Genomic DNA, 12,340 nt, shown 5'->3' with positions numbered 1-12,340 from the left:
AAGCATGCAGTGAATGTGCTCAAACATGTCTTCCCGCCAAAAACTGGACAAGGGATTCAAGCAGGCCATTATGAAAGACAAATAATCAAACACTTTGACTGAAATGATGTGTCTCATTTGGGTAAGAAGACATACAGAGCTCATATAGAGCAAGACTTCAAAGGTTTTGTCTTATTTCCTCCCCAGGACTTGTCCACACTGATGCTCCTAACAAGGGCACTTAATACTGTACGTCCACCAAAAGACTCAAGGTCATCTCATAATTAATTTCAATTACATTACTTAATAACTTTCACAATCAGCCATGATTAATTTAATCCATGAGTGAAAGTGCCTAATAACCAGGCAGTTACTGAGATTAAGCGAGTAGCTTGTCATGTGATTGTAACATGGCTGCCCCCATGAGGGCACCCCAGCCACATGTAAAATAAAACAGCATTTATAAAGTTACTGATATGACTCGAGTCTTATGCCTTATGTGAGTGCTCATGATTTTATACATATGTTTCAAAATTACAATAAATTTCTGTAGGAGAAACTTTTTTTTATGGGGAAATAATTACTGAGTGCACTTTAAATAATTTATTAAATTATGATGCTGTTGTAATAAATTAATGCTAATCAGGGCTGCGTTTCCCAAAAGCATTGTAGGATCCAATGGTCTCCACGATCAACTCGTGGAGACCATGCTTTTAGGAAACGCAACCCTGACCCGACTAGAGCAGGAGAATTGACAAGTCAAAGAATTGTTGCACCTTTTTGGGATTCTTTTCCTATATAAGGATATGCTGATTTTGTACATTTTCACACCACTCTTTACCCTTAAATGCATGGGGATTTCATCAAACACGCTTACATATTCTGGTCTTTAAAGACCGGCACATATCTTTCACACAAGGTTCGACAAAATGCCCAGACAGGGTCAAATTTGACAAACATTAAGTCAATTAGAAAAATAAGGGTGAAAAAAAGGAATATATTTTGATGTTGCAACAAATCAGGACAAATCTAGAACAGAATTCATTACATTCACACTGAAATTTCACGAGGTGCAACTGGCAGTCAAACACATATTGAGCTAAACATATGTATTTTCTCAGGCAATCATGGAGTCTAAACAGATGCATAACTTACAAAATTTCAGTCGTACACCCAAATGCCAATAGCATATCATACTGCTCATGTGTTACACTTGCTATAGTTTACTTCCATGTTGCTTCTTCATCAAATAGCATTGTCAAATGTAAATCAAGTTAATCACTGTATCATCAGCGGCACCTTGAGTAACAAATACCATGTATACTATAATATGTAGGTGTACACGCATATGGGATACTGATTAGAGTTCAACCGATACCAATAACTAAGGTGGCGGGAAAGGCCGTAACAGATTAATTGGCTGATCATTTTAAAAATGGATTAATAGAATGTCAATTAATGTCCTAACTGTGGCAGGCACTGAAAAACAACCCAAAATTAATAGAATCCCAGATGCAGTTTATTGTTCAACGAAAATCCTGAAAATAACCACAAAAAGACAAAAGATTTGGTGCATAATGCAGGACTTAAGTATTAACAAGCCTATAACACACTGGGGACTCTTATTTTGAAATTAAGAAATTACAAAACAATCTATCAGCAACTATCGGGATAGATTTAGCTGATAGTTCCAAAAAGCAACCATCGGCACCGATTAATTGGTAAAACCAATATATCGGTCTACCTCCAATACTGATAATTCACCATTGTTCATAAATCATAGAAAATCACAGAGATAGTCATTTGTTTAAAAAAGTACTAATCTCTCTTGTAATATACGAAGAATTTTTTTTCTTTCTATGATCGTAAACTTAGATACTCGAATGATTTTGTACATTTTTTGTGTTACAATATTTATAAGAGACACGGAGGAAGTTGGGCTAAAATGAATGAGGTGCAAGGGGCGGATTGAGGTCCCGGGTCACTAAACACCCGAGGTATGCTCCTCGTGCTGGTATGCGTATAAGGGTTAACAAAAAAAAAAACACATCCTCAAATGCATAAAAACAACATTTAAAACAGTTTATTTAAAACAGATCCATGCTTGCAATTTGCATTTACAGAGCAAAACATGCTACAGCTGCAAGAAACTCAATAAATACATCTATAAAACTAAATAAAAATACATTTACAGGCAGAAACGATGATCTGGTATGACGTGCTTAGTGTTTAAATGTGGATTAAAACATCAGTTCCAACACAACAATGTTCAAGCAACACAAAAAGTGAAATATTACAATTCACAGAGACATGTAAAAACACAGCTTGAGCCAAACACTGAAGGTTTTTAAAAACATACTGCATCAGACAACCATCATCATCTGAGTGATAGTAACACCAACACACACACACACACACACACACACTACATTTTGTACAAATGAAGCATTTTGGCCTCGGTTGTTGCAATATTCAGCTATTTTCCTCAGCTGGTTAAAACAAACACACAATTAAATGTTAAAGGTGCAAAACTATGGACAAAGCTGACTGATCAACAAATCTAAACTTACCCTCTTGTTCTGCTTTTCTACGTTTCCTGCAGACACACAGTATCATGACGATCACAGCGAGCGCTAGAGGAATCAGCCCGAGGAGAATCAAACAGTACAGCAGAGAGATCTCTGGAACGACAGAAATATGAATCTGAACACAGTACAATAAAACATTTCTCCATGTAGGCAATCAATGTAATGGAAGTATACTTCGATACTATTTGTTTAAGAGTTTGATGCTATATTTAATTAGCACAGGTGTCTCTCGTCTCTTTGAATTACAGCACACGACCTGCAGGAACATACTACTGTATATCACGCCTATTTTCTGTACAACAATGGTCAATTATCAGTATCTCATGTGTGCGCACTTATAAATGATGATATTTGTTACTATATTGATTTATATTTGACGAAGAAGCAACGTGGAAGTAAACTATAGCAAGTTACTGCAACACATGAACAGTACAATATGGTTTTCACCAAGCAAGAGTCACTCAGAAAAAAACAAATCCCCCCCAAAATAGCATGTAACTGCCATTTTCTTGTTCTTATTATTTGGTATTTTATTCTTGGTATTTTTTTTAATAATTAGTGTATCTAGATAAAAAAAAAAAAAATTGTATTTCATATTCTGTAAATGGCTATACTGTGTACTTTGTTTTAATGAACTACACAAAAATGCAAAAAAGTATTTTTCTTGGGGGAAAAATAAAGGTTGCCATGAGTAAAGTGGATTAATCTTTCTTTATACATTTCCTAAAATGTAAGCTGTGAAACAATGGTTTTAAAATGTGATTCATATTTAGAAACACTTTTGTCAGGGGGGCTTGGGTATCTCAGCGAGTATTGATGCCGACTACCACCCCTGGAGTCGCGGGTTTGAATCCAGGGTGTGCCGAGTGACTCCAGCTAGGTCTCCCAAGCAACCAAATTGGCCCGGTTGCTAGGGAGGGTGGAGTCACATGGGGTAACCTCCTTGTGGTCATGATTAGTGGTTGTCACTCTCAATGGGGCACGCGGTACATTGTGCGTGGATCGCAGAGAGTAGCATGAGCCTCCACATGCTGTGAGTCTCCGCAGTGTCATGCACAATGAGTCACGCGATAAGATGCGCGGACTGACTGTCTTAGAAGCGGAGGCAACTGAGACTTATCCTCCGCCACCCAGATTGAGGCGAGTAACCGCACCACCACGAGGACCTCCTAAGTAGTGGAAATTGGGCATTGAAAAAGGGGATACAAAAAATTTAATAAAAAAATACTTTTGTCCACCAAATCAAACATCAAGCTAGACATGTTTGCGTTGGAAAACAAAAACAGAGAGGATCCCTCTAGGCCCACAAGACTAAGAGTGAAGTCAAAATGCCACTTTGGTGAATAAAAGTACCAATTTCTTTCCATAAGTTAAAAATCTGTATATAATTCCAAACTTTTAGCCACCAGTGTATATTCTTTTCTAATTGAAAATGTAACGCTATCTGGGCATTTTGTAGATCCATTTCTGACGGACCGAGGTATGTAAAAATGATTGGCAAAACACCCATGCATTTAATGGTCAAGTTAGCAGTCTATAGGTTGTTATTGTGCGCCCATTAATATGGTCAAGACAGAATAAAATGCAAAGCCCTTGATTTAATGTAGTCACATGTTCATCATCATCTGAACTTGTCATACCTTCAGTGTTGTTGAATTGCCTCGACTGCCAACAGAGATCTGTAATGTTGACATGTGCAGTCTGGCTGCTGATGGCATTATTAACCACACAGCTGTACTTGTTTTTATCATCATACTCCACCTCCAGAGGTAGAGACAGGGTGCTGTTGAGCACAGAGCCACTGATGTTGGAGATTAAACCGCTGCCTTTGTAATAAGAGAGTGTCACCTGTGTTACATTCCTCACAGAGCACAGCAAGACACACTTTGAGCCTGAAGATCTTCCTGATGCTCGAGAATTTTGTGTTTGTGAAGAGTCCCTGGTAATGACTGGAGTGGGCAGAGGAGCTGGAATATATGACAAATACATACAAAACCACTTTTAACCCTGGGGCAATATTTGACACTTGCCATTTTCAAATAAAATGTAACAACTTTCTCACCATAGACTTTAACACTGAATCTCTTGTATGAAGTCTTTCTTTTGTTAATGATGGCTAATTTATAAAGGCCAGAGTATTCGAGTCCGATGTTCTTAATGGTCAGAGATCCATTTTGATGGTCCAGTCGCAGTGTGTCTCTGAATCGCCCCTTGTTGCACACGTATATGGAGAGCATATAGGACCATTTAAATATTTCCGCTATGCGAATGTTTGCACTGTCAGGTCCAAACATCCACACGATGTGATCATTTCTTTTGATTTCTTTAAAATCACTGTGTAAAGTGATTGAATCTCCCTCCATCACTCCCACTGACATGGTCTTGTTGTCTCTCTCTGCACCAAACACACCTGGAGATACACGGAAACACAATGTATCAGTGATGAGGACACCATCTTAGCAGAACAATACTAGATTTGAGAACGAAGAAACAAATCATTGGTGTAAATTACAGTTTTGTGCAGTAGAAGTTAAAAGGCTAAACGGATGCTGGTTTCATAAAACAAAATTACAGAAGAGGTGAAAGAATGAGGATCATTCTGTGAAACAGGTGCCGTTTTCAATTTAAAAAGGCGATTTTTTTTAAATATTCAATATTCCATTAGAGAAGAATGTCTTTAAGTGTGAAGAAATTGAACTGTGCGGCATACCGGTACTAACAAACTATCACTAAACCAAAAATTACAGTATACTGCCATTAACAAAATGTAATGTAATGTGAGAGTTTTGCGATGAAATCAAAGACCATTTTAAAATAATAATTAAAAAAAAACCTCTATATGGACAAGTGTGATCATTAAACAGCAGATGTAATTTAATGAAATAATAGGTCACATGCACTGCACGCCACAGTATGTATGAGGCGCCTCTATGCCCCGTCATCTCCTTCTCACACAAACAAAAACGCAACACACACTACTGATGCATGATTTTCATGCAGTGTGTCCAATAGTATCCATCTGCAGAGCCACAAATCACCGTGTTAAGTGTATGAAGGGTTGTGAACTCTCAAATGAACCCTTTCTCTGTTTTGCAGCTTGCCGATTTCAGCTTGTGAGTCATGGGAAGTTTAATATAATGAACTCTTCACAAACAAGAAGAACTTCAATTATCTTTCAAAATAACAGTCATGCTGAATTGAGATCTCTATTCATCTAATTGCATGAAATTGAAGACATTATGACAGAACAATATTACTACTGTATAAAATATATATTCAAAGCAGTCGCAATCACACTCATAGTAACAATAATATAATATTAAATGGTTATATTATTAGTATTATCTGTAAGCAATAACATAAAAGCAAGTGAACTGAATATCAGCATGTTGTGATTCAGCCATGGAATCGTTTTCATTTATTGTTTTCATTAATACTGTAAAGCTCTGTTGTGCATCTATTTTTAACCAAAAATATTTTACACACACACACACACACAAAAATGTATTATATTTTCATTTGATTAAAGCTGTACAGTGTGTACTTGATTAAACACAGTTTGATCATAACATTTAATTAAAATATTTAACATACAAATGAACAAAAAAGGCATCATTTGTATCTATAAGAATTGGTGCAGTACTTTCAGACAACTAATTTTCTAAGTACTTTCATAAAAAAAAATTTTTTATATCTTGTTATCAAGTTAAGGTGGTCGCACACCGCACATGAATTCCACACTGCGTCATGTTTAGGACATGGAACAGGTATCAAACACGGGGCACATTGATGTGGTTCACGTGGCAGACAGTACACACAAAAGTTACCAAGGTTTTTCCCTTCAACAATGAAGAACACTAAAGTAAATAATCCCTGTCCATTGATCATGATTTGGGTTGAATTTAATGTAAACTTTTTGAGTTGTGTTCTATGGCGCAGCAGAAATTTGAGTACCCTCCGGAGTTATAGCTGGGCACACCCAAAAGACACAGATTTGTGGTGGCGGTGTGTATACCTTCATTGAAAACAGTTGTTTCGAATTTTAGTCTGGTGTGCATCCCCCTTTAGTATCGATACCGAAGCCAAAATGTTGGTATCAAAGCAACACACACACACACACACACACACACACACACACACACACACACACACACACACACACACACACACACACACACACACACACACACACACACACCTAAAGGATTATTAGGAACACATACTAATACTGTGTTTGACCCCCTTTTGCCTTCAGAACTGCCTTAATTCTACGTGGCATTGATTCAACAAGGTGCTGAAAGCATTCTTTAGAAATGTTGGCCCATATTGATAGGATAGCATCTTGCAGTTGATGGAGATTTGTGGGATGCACATCCAGGGCACGAAGCTCCCGTTCCACCACATCCCAAAGATGCTCTATTGGGTTGAGATCTGGTGACTGTGGGGGCCATTTTAGTACAGTGAACTCATTGTCATGTTCAAGAAACCAATTTGAAATGATTCGAGCTTTGTGACATGGTGCATTATCCTGCTGGAAGTAGCCATCATAGGATGGGTACATGGTGGCCATAAAGGGATGGACATGGTCAGAAACAATGCTCAGGTAGGCCGTGGCATTTAAACGATGCCCAATTGGCACTAAGGGGCCTAAAGTGTGCCAAGAAAACATCCCCCACACCATTACACCACCTCCACCAGCCTGCACAGTGGTAACAAGGCATGATGGATCCATGTTCTCATTCTGTTTACGCCAAATTCTGACTCTACCATCTGAATGTCTCAACAGAAATCGAGACTCATCAGACCAGGCAACATTTTTCCAGTCTTCAACTGTCCAATTTTGGTGAGCTCTTGCAAATTGTAGCCTCTTTTTCCTATTTGTAGTGGAGAGGAGTGGTAACCGGTGGGGTCTTCTGCTGTTGTAGCCCATCCACCTCAAGGTTGTGCGTGTTGTGGCTTCACAAATGCTTTGCTGCATACCTCGGTTGTAAGGAGTGGTTATTTCAGGCAAAGTTGCTCTTCTATCAGCTTGAATCAGTCGGCCCATTCTCCTCTGACCTCTAGCATCAACAAGGTATTTTCGCCCACAGGACTGTCGCATACTGGATGTTTTTCCCTTTTCACACCATTCTTTGTAAACCCTAGAAATGGTTGTGCATGAAAATCCCAGTAACTGAGCAGATTGTGAAATACTCAGACCGGCCCGTCTGGCACCAACAACCATGCCACGCTCAAAATTGCTTAAATCACCTTTCTTTCCCATTCTGACATTCAGTTTGGAGTTCAGGGGATTGTCTTGACCAGGACCACACCCCTAAATGCATTGACGCAACTGCCATGTGATTGGTTGATTAGATAATTGCATTAATGAGAAATTGAACAGGTGTTCCTAATAATCCTTTAGGTGAGTGTATAATATATATATATATATATATATATATATATATATATATATATATATATATATATACACACACACACACACATATATATACACACACACACACAGATCAGCCACAACATTAAAACCACCTGCCTAATATTGTGCATGTCCCCCTCATGCCGCCGAAACATCGCCAATACGCATCTCAAAATAACATTCAGAGATTACATTTTTCTCACCACAATTGTACAGAGCAGTTATCGGAGTTACCATAGACTTAGTCAGTATGAACCAGTCTGGCCATTCTCTGACGACCTCTCTATTCAACAAGGCGTTTCCAGAACTGGATCACTGGATCTTTTTTTGTTTTTGGCACCATTCTGAGTAAATTCTAGAGACTGTTGTGTCTGTGTGAAAATCCCAGGAGACCTGAAGTTACAGAAATACTCAAACCAGCCCGTCTGGGACCAACAATCATGCCATGGTCGAAATCACTGAGATCATATTTATTTCCCCATTCTGATGGTTGATGTGAACATTAACTGAAGCTTCTGACCCCTATCTGAATGATTTTATGCACTGCTGCCACACGATTGGCTGATTAGATAATCTCATGGAAGATTGTTGGTGCAAGACAGGCTGGCATTTACTGGCAGGAAAAATATCAATAATAACTTCAAACTTGTAAATTGAAAATATGCTCATAATAGAAGAGGTTTATTCAATAATGTTTTTGTAATTGAATGCAAAAAAAAAAAAAAAAGAGCATCAATGTATATGCATATACAGTATAATTTTCACTAAAACATAAACATTTATGTAATACTAACGACATACTTATACTAAAACTCTCATTACAGGTGTTTTTTTTTTTTTTTTTTTTTGCTGTTGTTTGTTTTAAAAATCTATATATTTGTTAATACCCAACGACAAATTGGAAACACAGGCTGCAGTCATAATAATAATAATAATAATAATAATAATAATAATAATAATAATAATAGTAAAACAACTTATAAATAAAATTAATTTACTGGAATATGCGGTCATGAGGTCGGTTGTAAGGGTCACCAGCTATCCATTCTTAAAATAATTTACACAAGAACAGTTTTAAACCAAGGAATTGCAATTAAATATCACTGCACGTGCTGAAGGCTAAAACAGCAACTTAATGTGTTCACCACCAAAATCAACTTACCGGCCATCGCTAATAAAGCCAGAAAATACACCGTGTTGAGACGCATTTTCCTCCGGATCTCCAAACAGTTTCTGATGACTGAGTTCATGAGTGCGTTTGATAAATAAATAATAGTCCACTAGCTCAAACTAGTAAGATTCTCAGATGTGATTAGTGATTGACTCCTCTTACTAAACCAATATCAACAGAATCAAAAAGTGTCACGCGGAACGTAAATCGCTTTGAACCGGATTGAAGCCGGTTTTGATGCGTGAGCGTGTTTGTTAGCGCCACTAGATGACAAACGTTACTAACTTAACTCTGGAGCATGTGAGGCACTAATTGGTCTTGACTGGCTGTTAGTTAGTAACCATTTCGGCGCGAAACACTCCGTCCAGTAGGGAGCAGAAATACAGCAAGTCCATTTGTTTGTCAACCATAAGACGCCTGTAGAAGCGTTTCTAATCACGCTTAATTAACAACAAGTGTTACAGCTGAAGTCTTGACGATTTGCCCGTTTCTAAGATGGACATGATGAGAGGTGAGTGCGACATTACTGCAAGAGTATACAGAGAAACAAAGAGGTTGCTGTCTTTATAAGGAACTGCAGACAGTTTTTGTGGCTGTATTCAGGGGCGATTAGCATTTCAGTCCCCAATGACACTATGAGATGTGCACTTATTAATCTTTATCAAAGACATTTTTTTTTAAAACTATGTTTCTATCATTTAAGATAGCCAGCTCATATTCATTCAGACTATGGTCATTTTCTAAAATAAAAACACTTGTACAGTTATAAAAAAAAAATAATTGAAACTGCTTAAAGTACTGTTTAAAAAATAATTTATCTTCCATTTATTAACAAAAACAGCCTTTTATGGAAAAGCAAGCGTTTGTAACTTCTATAGATTAAATTTAGATCAAACATCACAAAACCTATTATTATTTACTACAATAAATGTATAAGTTGTCTCTGTAGTATGTCTTTAACTTGTGAATTTTAATTAATTCAAAAGAGAAAGTCAAATGAACATCTTTTGTGTGTTTTGGGTGAGTTATCAAACAGAACCCAGTGTTATTATACTATATCAAATATAACATTAATATCTGCGTGTGCTAGGAGACTTCAGCAGGGTATTTATTCATCACAAGCATTTTCCCACAAATGACAACAAAGCATATCATTTTGTGAAGTGCTGTGCATGACCATCCAAGTCATCCAAAAAGACAACATTATTAGCCTAATTTTTTTTTTGTGTCCTGATGTCATTAGTCACTTTTACTCCGTTCATCCAGACCCTTTCTCTCCTTGAGAGAGATATATATATATATATATATATAAACATTTGGATAATTTAAATGCATTACATTCTTGTAGCAGAAGAGTTCATCATTGATAAGACGATACAAAAAGCGGCTTTAGAATACAATGTATTGTTTACTACCATATTATTGATCATAAGTCAATCATTGACACACAGTTCACAGCAATCCATTTCACAAGTGAATTTGTCAATCAGTTGGAGATTTATTATGAGGGCTTGTTTAAGGACCCGTCAATTTACACCTACGTTAGACGTCTTAGGTGTGTTGCGTCATAAACCTAAGATGTTTATGTCACTGTGTCAAGTTAAATATAGTTTAATACTCAATATGTAAACACATCTTGAGATCCCTTAGTTCGCATTTGCGCTCCTTCGAGTGTTTTGAACGCAAGAACGTAACGCATGTACAGTGGGTATGGAAAGTATTCAGACCCCCTTAAATTTTTCACTCTTTGTTATATTGCAGCCATTTGCTAAAATCATTTAAGTTCATTTTTTTTCCTCATTATTGTACACACAGCACCCCATATTGACAGAAAAACACAGAATTGTTGACATTTTTGCACATTTATTAAAAAAGAAAAACTTAAATATCACATGGTCCTAAGTATTCAGACCCTTTGCTGTGACACTCATATATTTAACTCAGGTGCTGTCCATTTCTTCTGATCATCCTTGAGATGGTTCTACACCTTCAATTGAGTCCAGCTGTGTTTGATTATACTGATTGGACTTGATTAGGAAAGCCACACACCTGTCTATATAAGACATTACAGCTCACAGTGCATGTCAGAGCAAATGAGAATCATGAGGTCAAAGGAACTGCCTGAAGAGCTCAGAGACAGAATTGTGGCAAGGCACAGATCTGGCCAAGGTTACAAAAAAATTTCTGCTGCCTTTAATGTTCATAAGAGCACAGTGGCCTCCATAATCCTTAAATGGAAGACGTTTGGAACGACCAGAACCCTTCCTAGAGCTGGCCGTCCGGCCAAACTGAGCTATCGGGGGAGAAGAGCCTTGGTGAGAGAGGTAAAGAAGAACCCAAAGATCACTGTGGCTGAGCTCCAGAGATGCAGTCGGGAGATGGGAGAAAGTTGTAGTCAGTCAACCATCACTGCAGCCATCCACCAGTTGGGGCTTTATGGCAGAGTGGCCCGACGGAAGCCTCTCCTCAGTGCAAGACACATGAAAGCCTGCATGGATTTTGCTAAAAAACACCTGAAGGACTCCAAGATGGTGATAAATAAGATTCTCTGGTCTGATGAGACCAGGATAGAACTTTTTGGCCTTAATTCTAAGCGGTATGTGTGGAGACAACCAGGCACTGCTCATCACCTGTCCAATACAGTCTCAACAGTGAAGCATGGTGGTGGCAGCATCATGCTGTGGGGGTGTTTTTCAGCTGCAGGGACAGGATGACTGGTTGCAATCGAGGGAAAGATGAATGCGGCCAAGTACAGGGATATCCTGGACGAAAACCTTCTCCAGAGTGCTCTGGACCTCAGACTGGGCCGAAGGTTCACCTTCCAACACACCACTAAAATAACGAAGGAGTGGCTTCACAACAACTACGTGACTGTTCTTGAATGGCCCAGCCAGAGCCCTGACTTAAACCCAATTGAGCATCTCTGGAGAGACCTGAAAATGGCTGTCCACCAACGTTTACCATCCAACCTGACAGAACTGGAGAGGATCTGCAAGGAGGAATGGCAGAGGATACCCAAATCCAGATGTGAAAAACTTGTTGCATCTTTCCCAAAAAGACTCATGGCTGTATTAGATCAAAAGCGTGCTTCTACTAAATACTGAACAAAGGGTCTGAATACTTAGGACCATGTGATATTTCAGTTTTTCTTTTTTAATAAATGTGCAAAAATGTCAACAATTC

The 12,340-nt window shown here is 38.0% G+C and overlaps 1 protein-coding gene across 1 annotated transcript; it reads right to left on the bottom strand.

The window, feature by feature from the left end:
• Nucleotides 1-4,088: 4,088 nt before the first annotated feature.
• On the bottom strand, nucleotides 4,089-4,972 carry LOC127645729 (SLAM family member 6-like). The gene is made up of 2 exons (XM_052129391.1): nucleotides 4,630-4,972; nucleotides 4,089-4,534 (listed from the first exon to the last, which is right to left on the bottom strand). The coding sequence occupies exons 1-2, from the start codon at nucleotides 4,943-4,945 to the stop codon at nucleotides 4,089-4,091; spliced, it is 762 nt and encodes a 253-aa protein (XP_051985351.1). The 5' UTR covers nucleotides 4,946-4,972.
• Nucleotides 4,973-12,340: the final 7,368 nt, after the last annotated feature.

The sequence above is a fragment of the Xyrauchen texanus genome, chromosome 6, assembly GCF_025860055.1.
Source record: "Xyrauchen texanus isolate HMW12.3.18 chromosome 6, RBS_HiC_50CHRs, whole genome shotgun sequence".
Taxonomy (NCBI): domain Eukaryota; kingdom Metazoa; phylum Chordata; class Actinopteri; order Cypriniformes; family Catostomidae; genus Xyrauchen; species Xyrauchen texanus.
This window is presented reverse-complemented; position numbering and strand designations above follow the sequence as displayed.

Bases quoted from the DNA above. Each gene is read 5' to 3' on its own strand.
- LOC127645729 (XM_052129391.1), bottom strand. From the start codon at position 4,945: ATGTCAGTGGGAGTGATGGAGGGAGATTCAATCACTTTACACAGTGAT. The intron at 4,535-4,629 runs GTGAGAAAGTTG...CATATATTCCAG, and splicing joins ATTCAGTGTTAAAGTCTATG to CTCCTCTGCCCACTCCAGTC.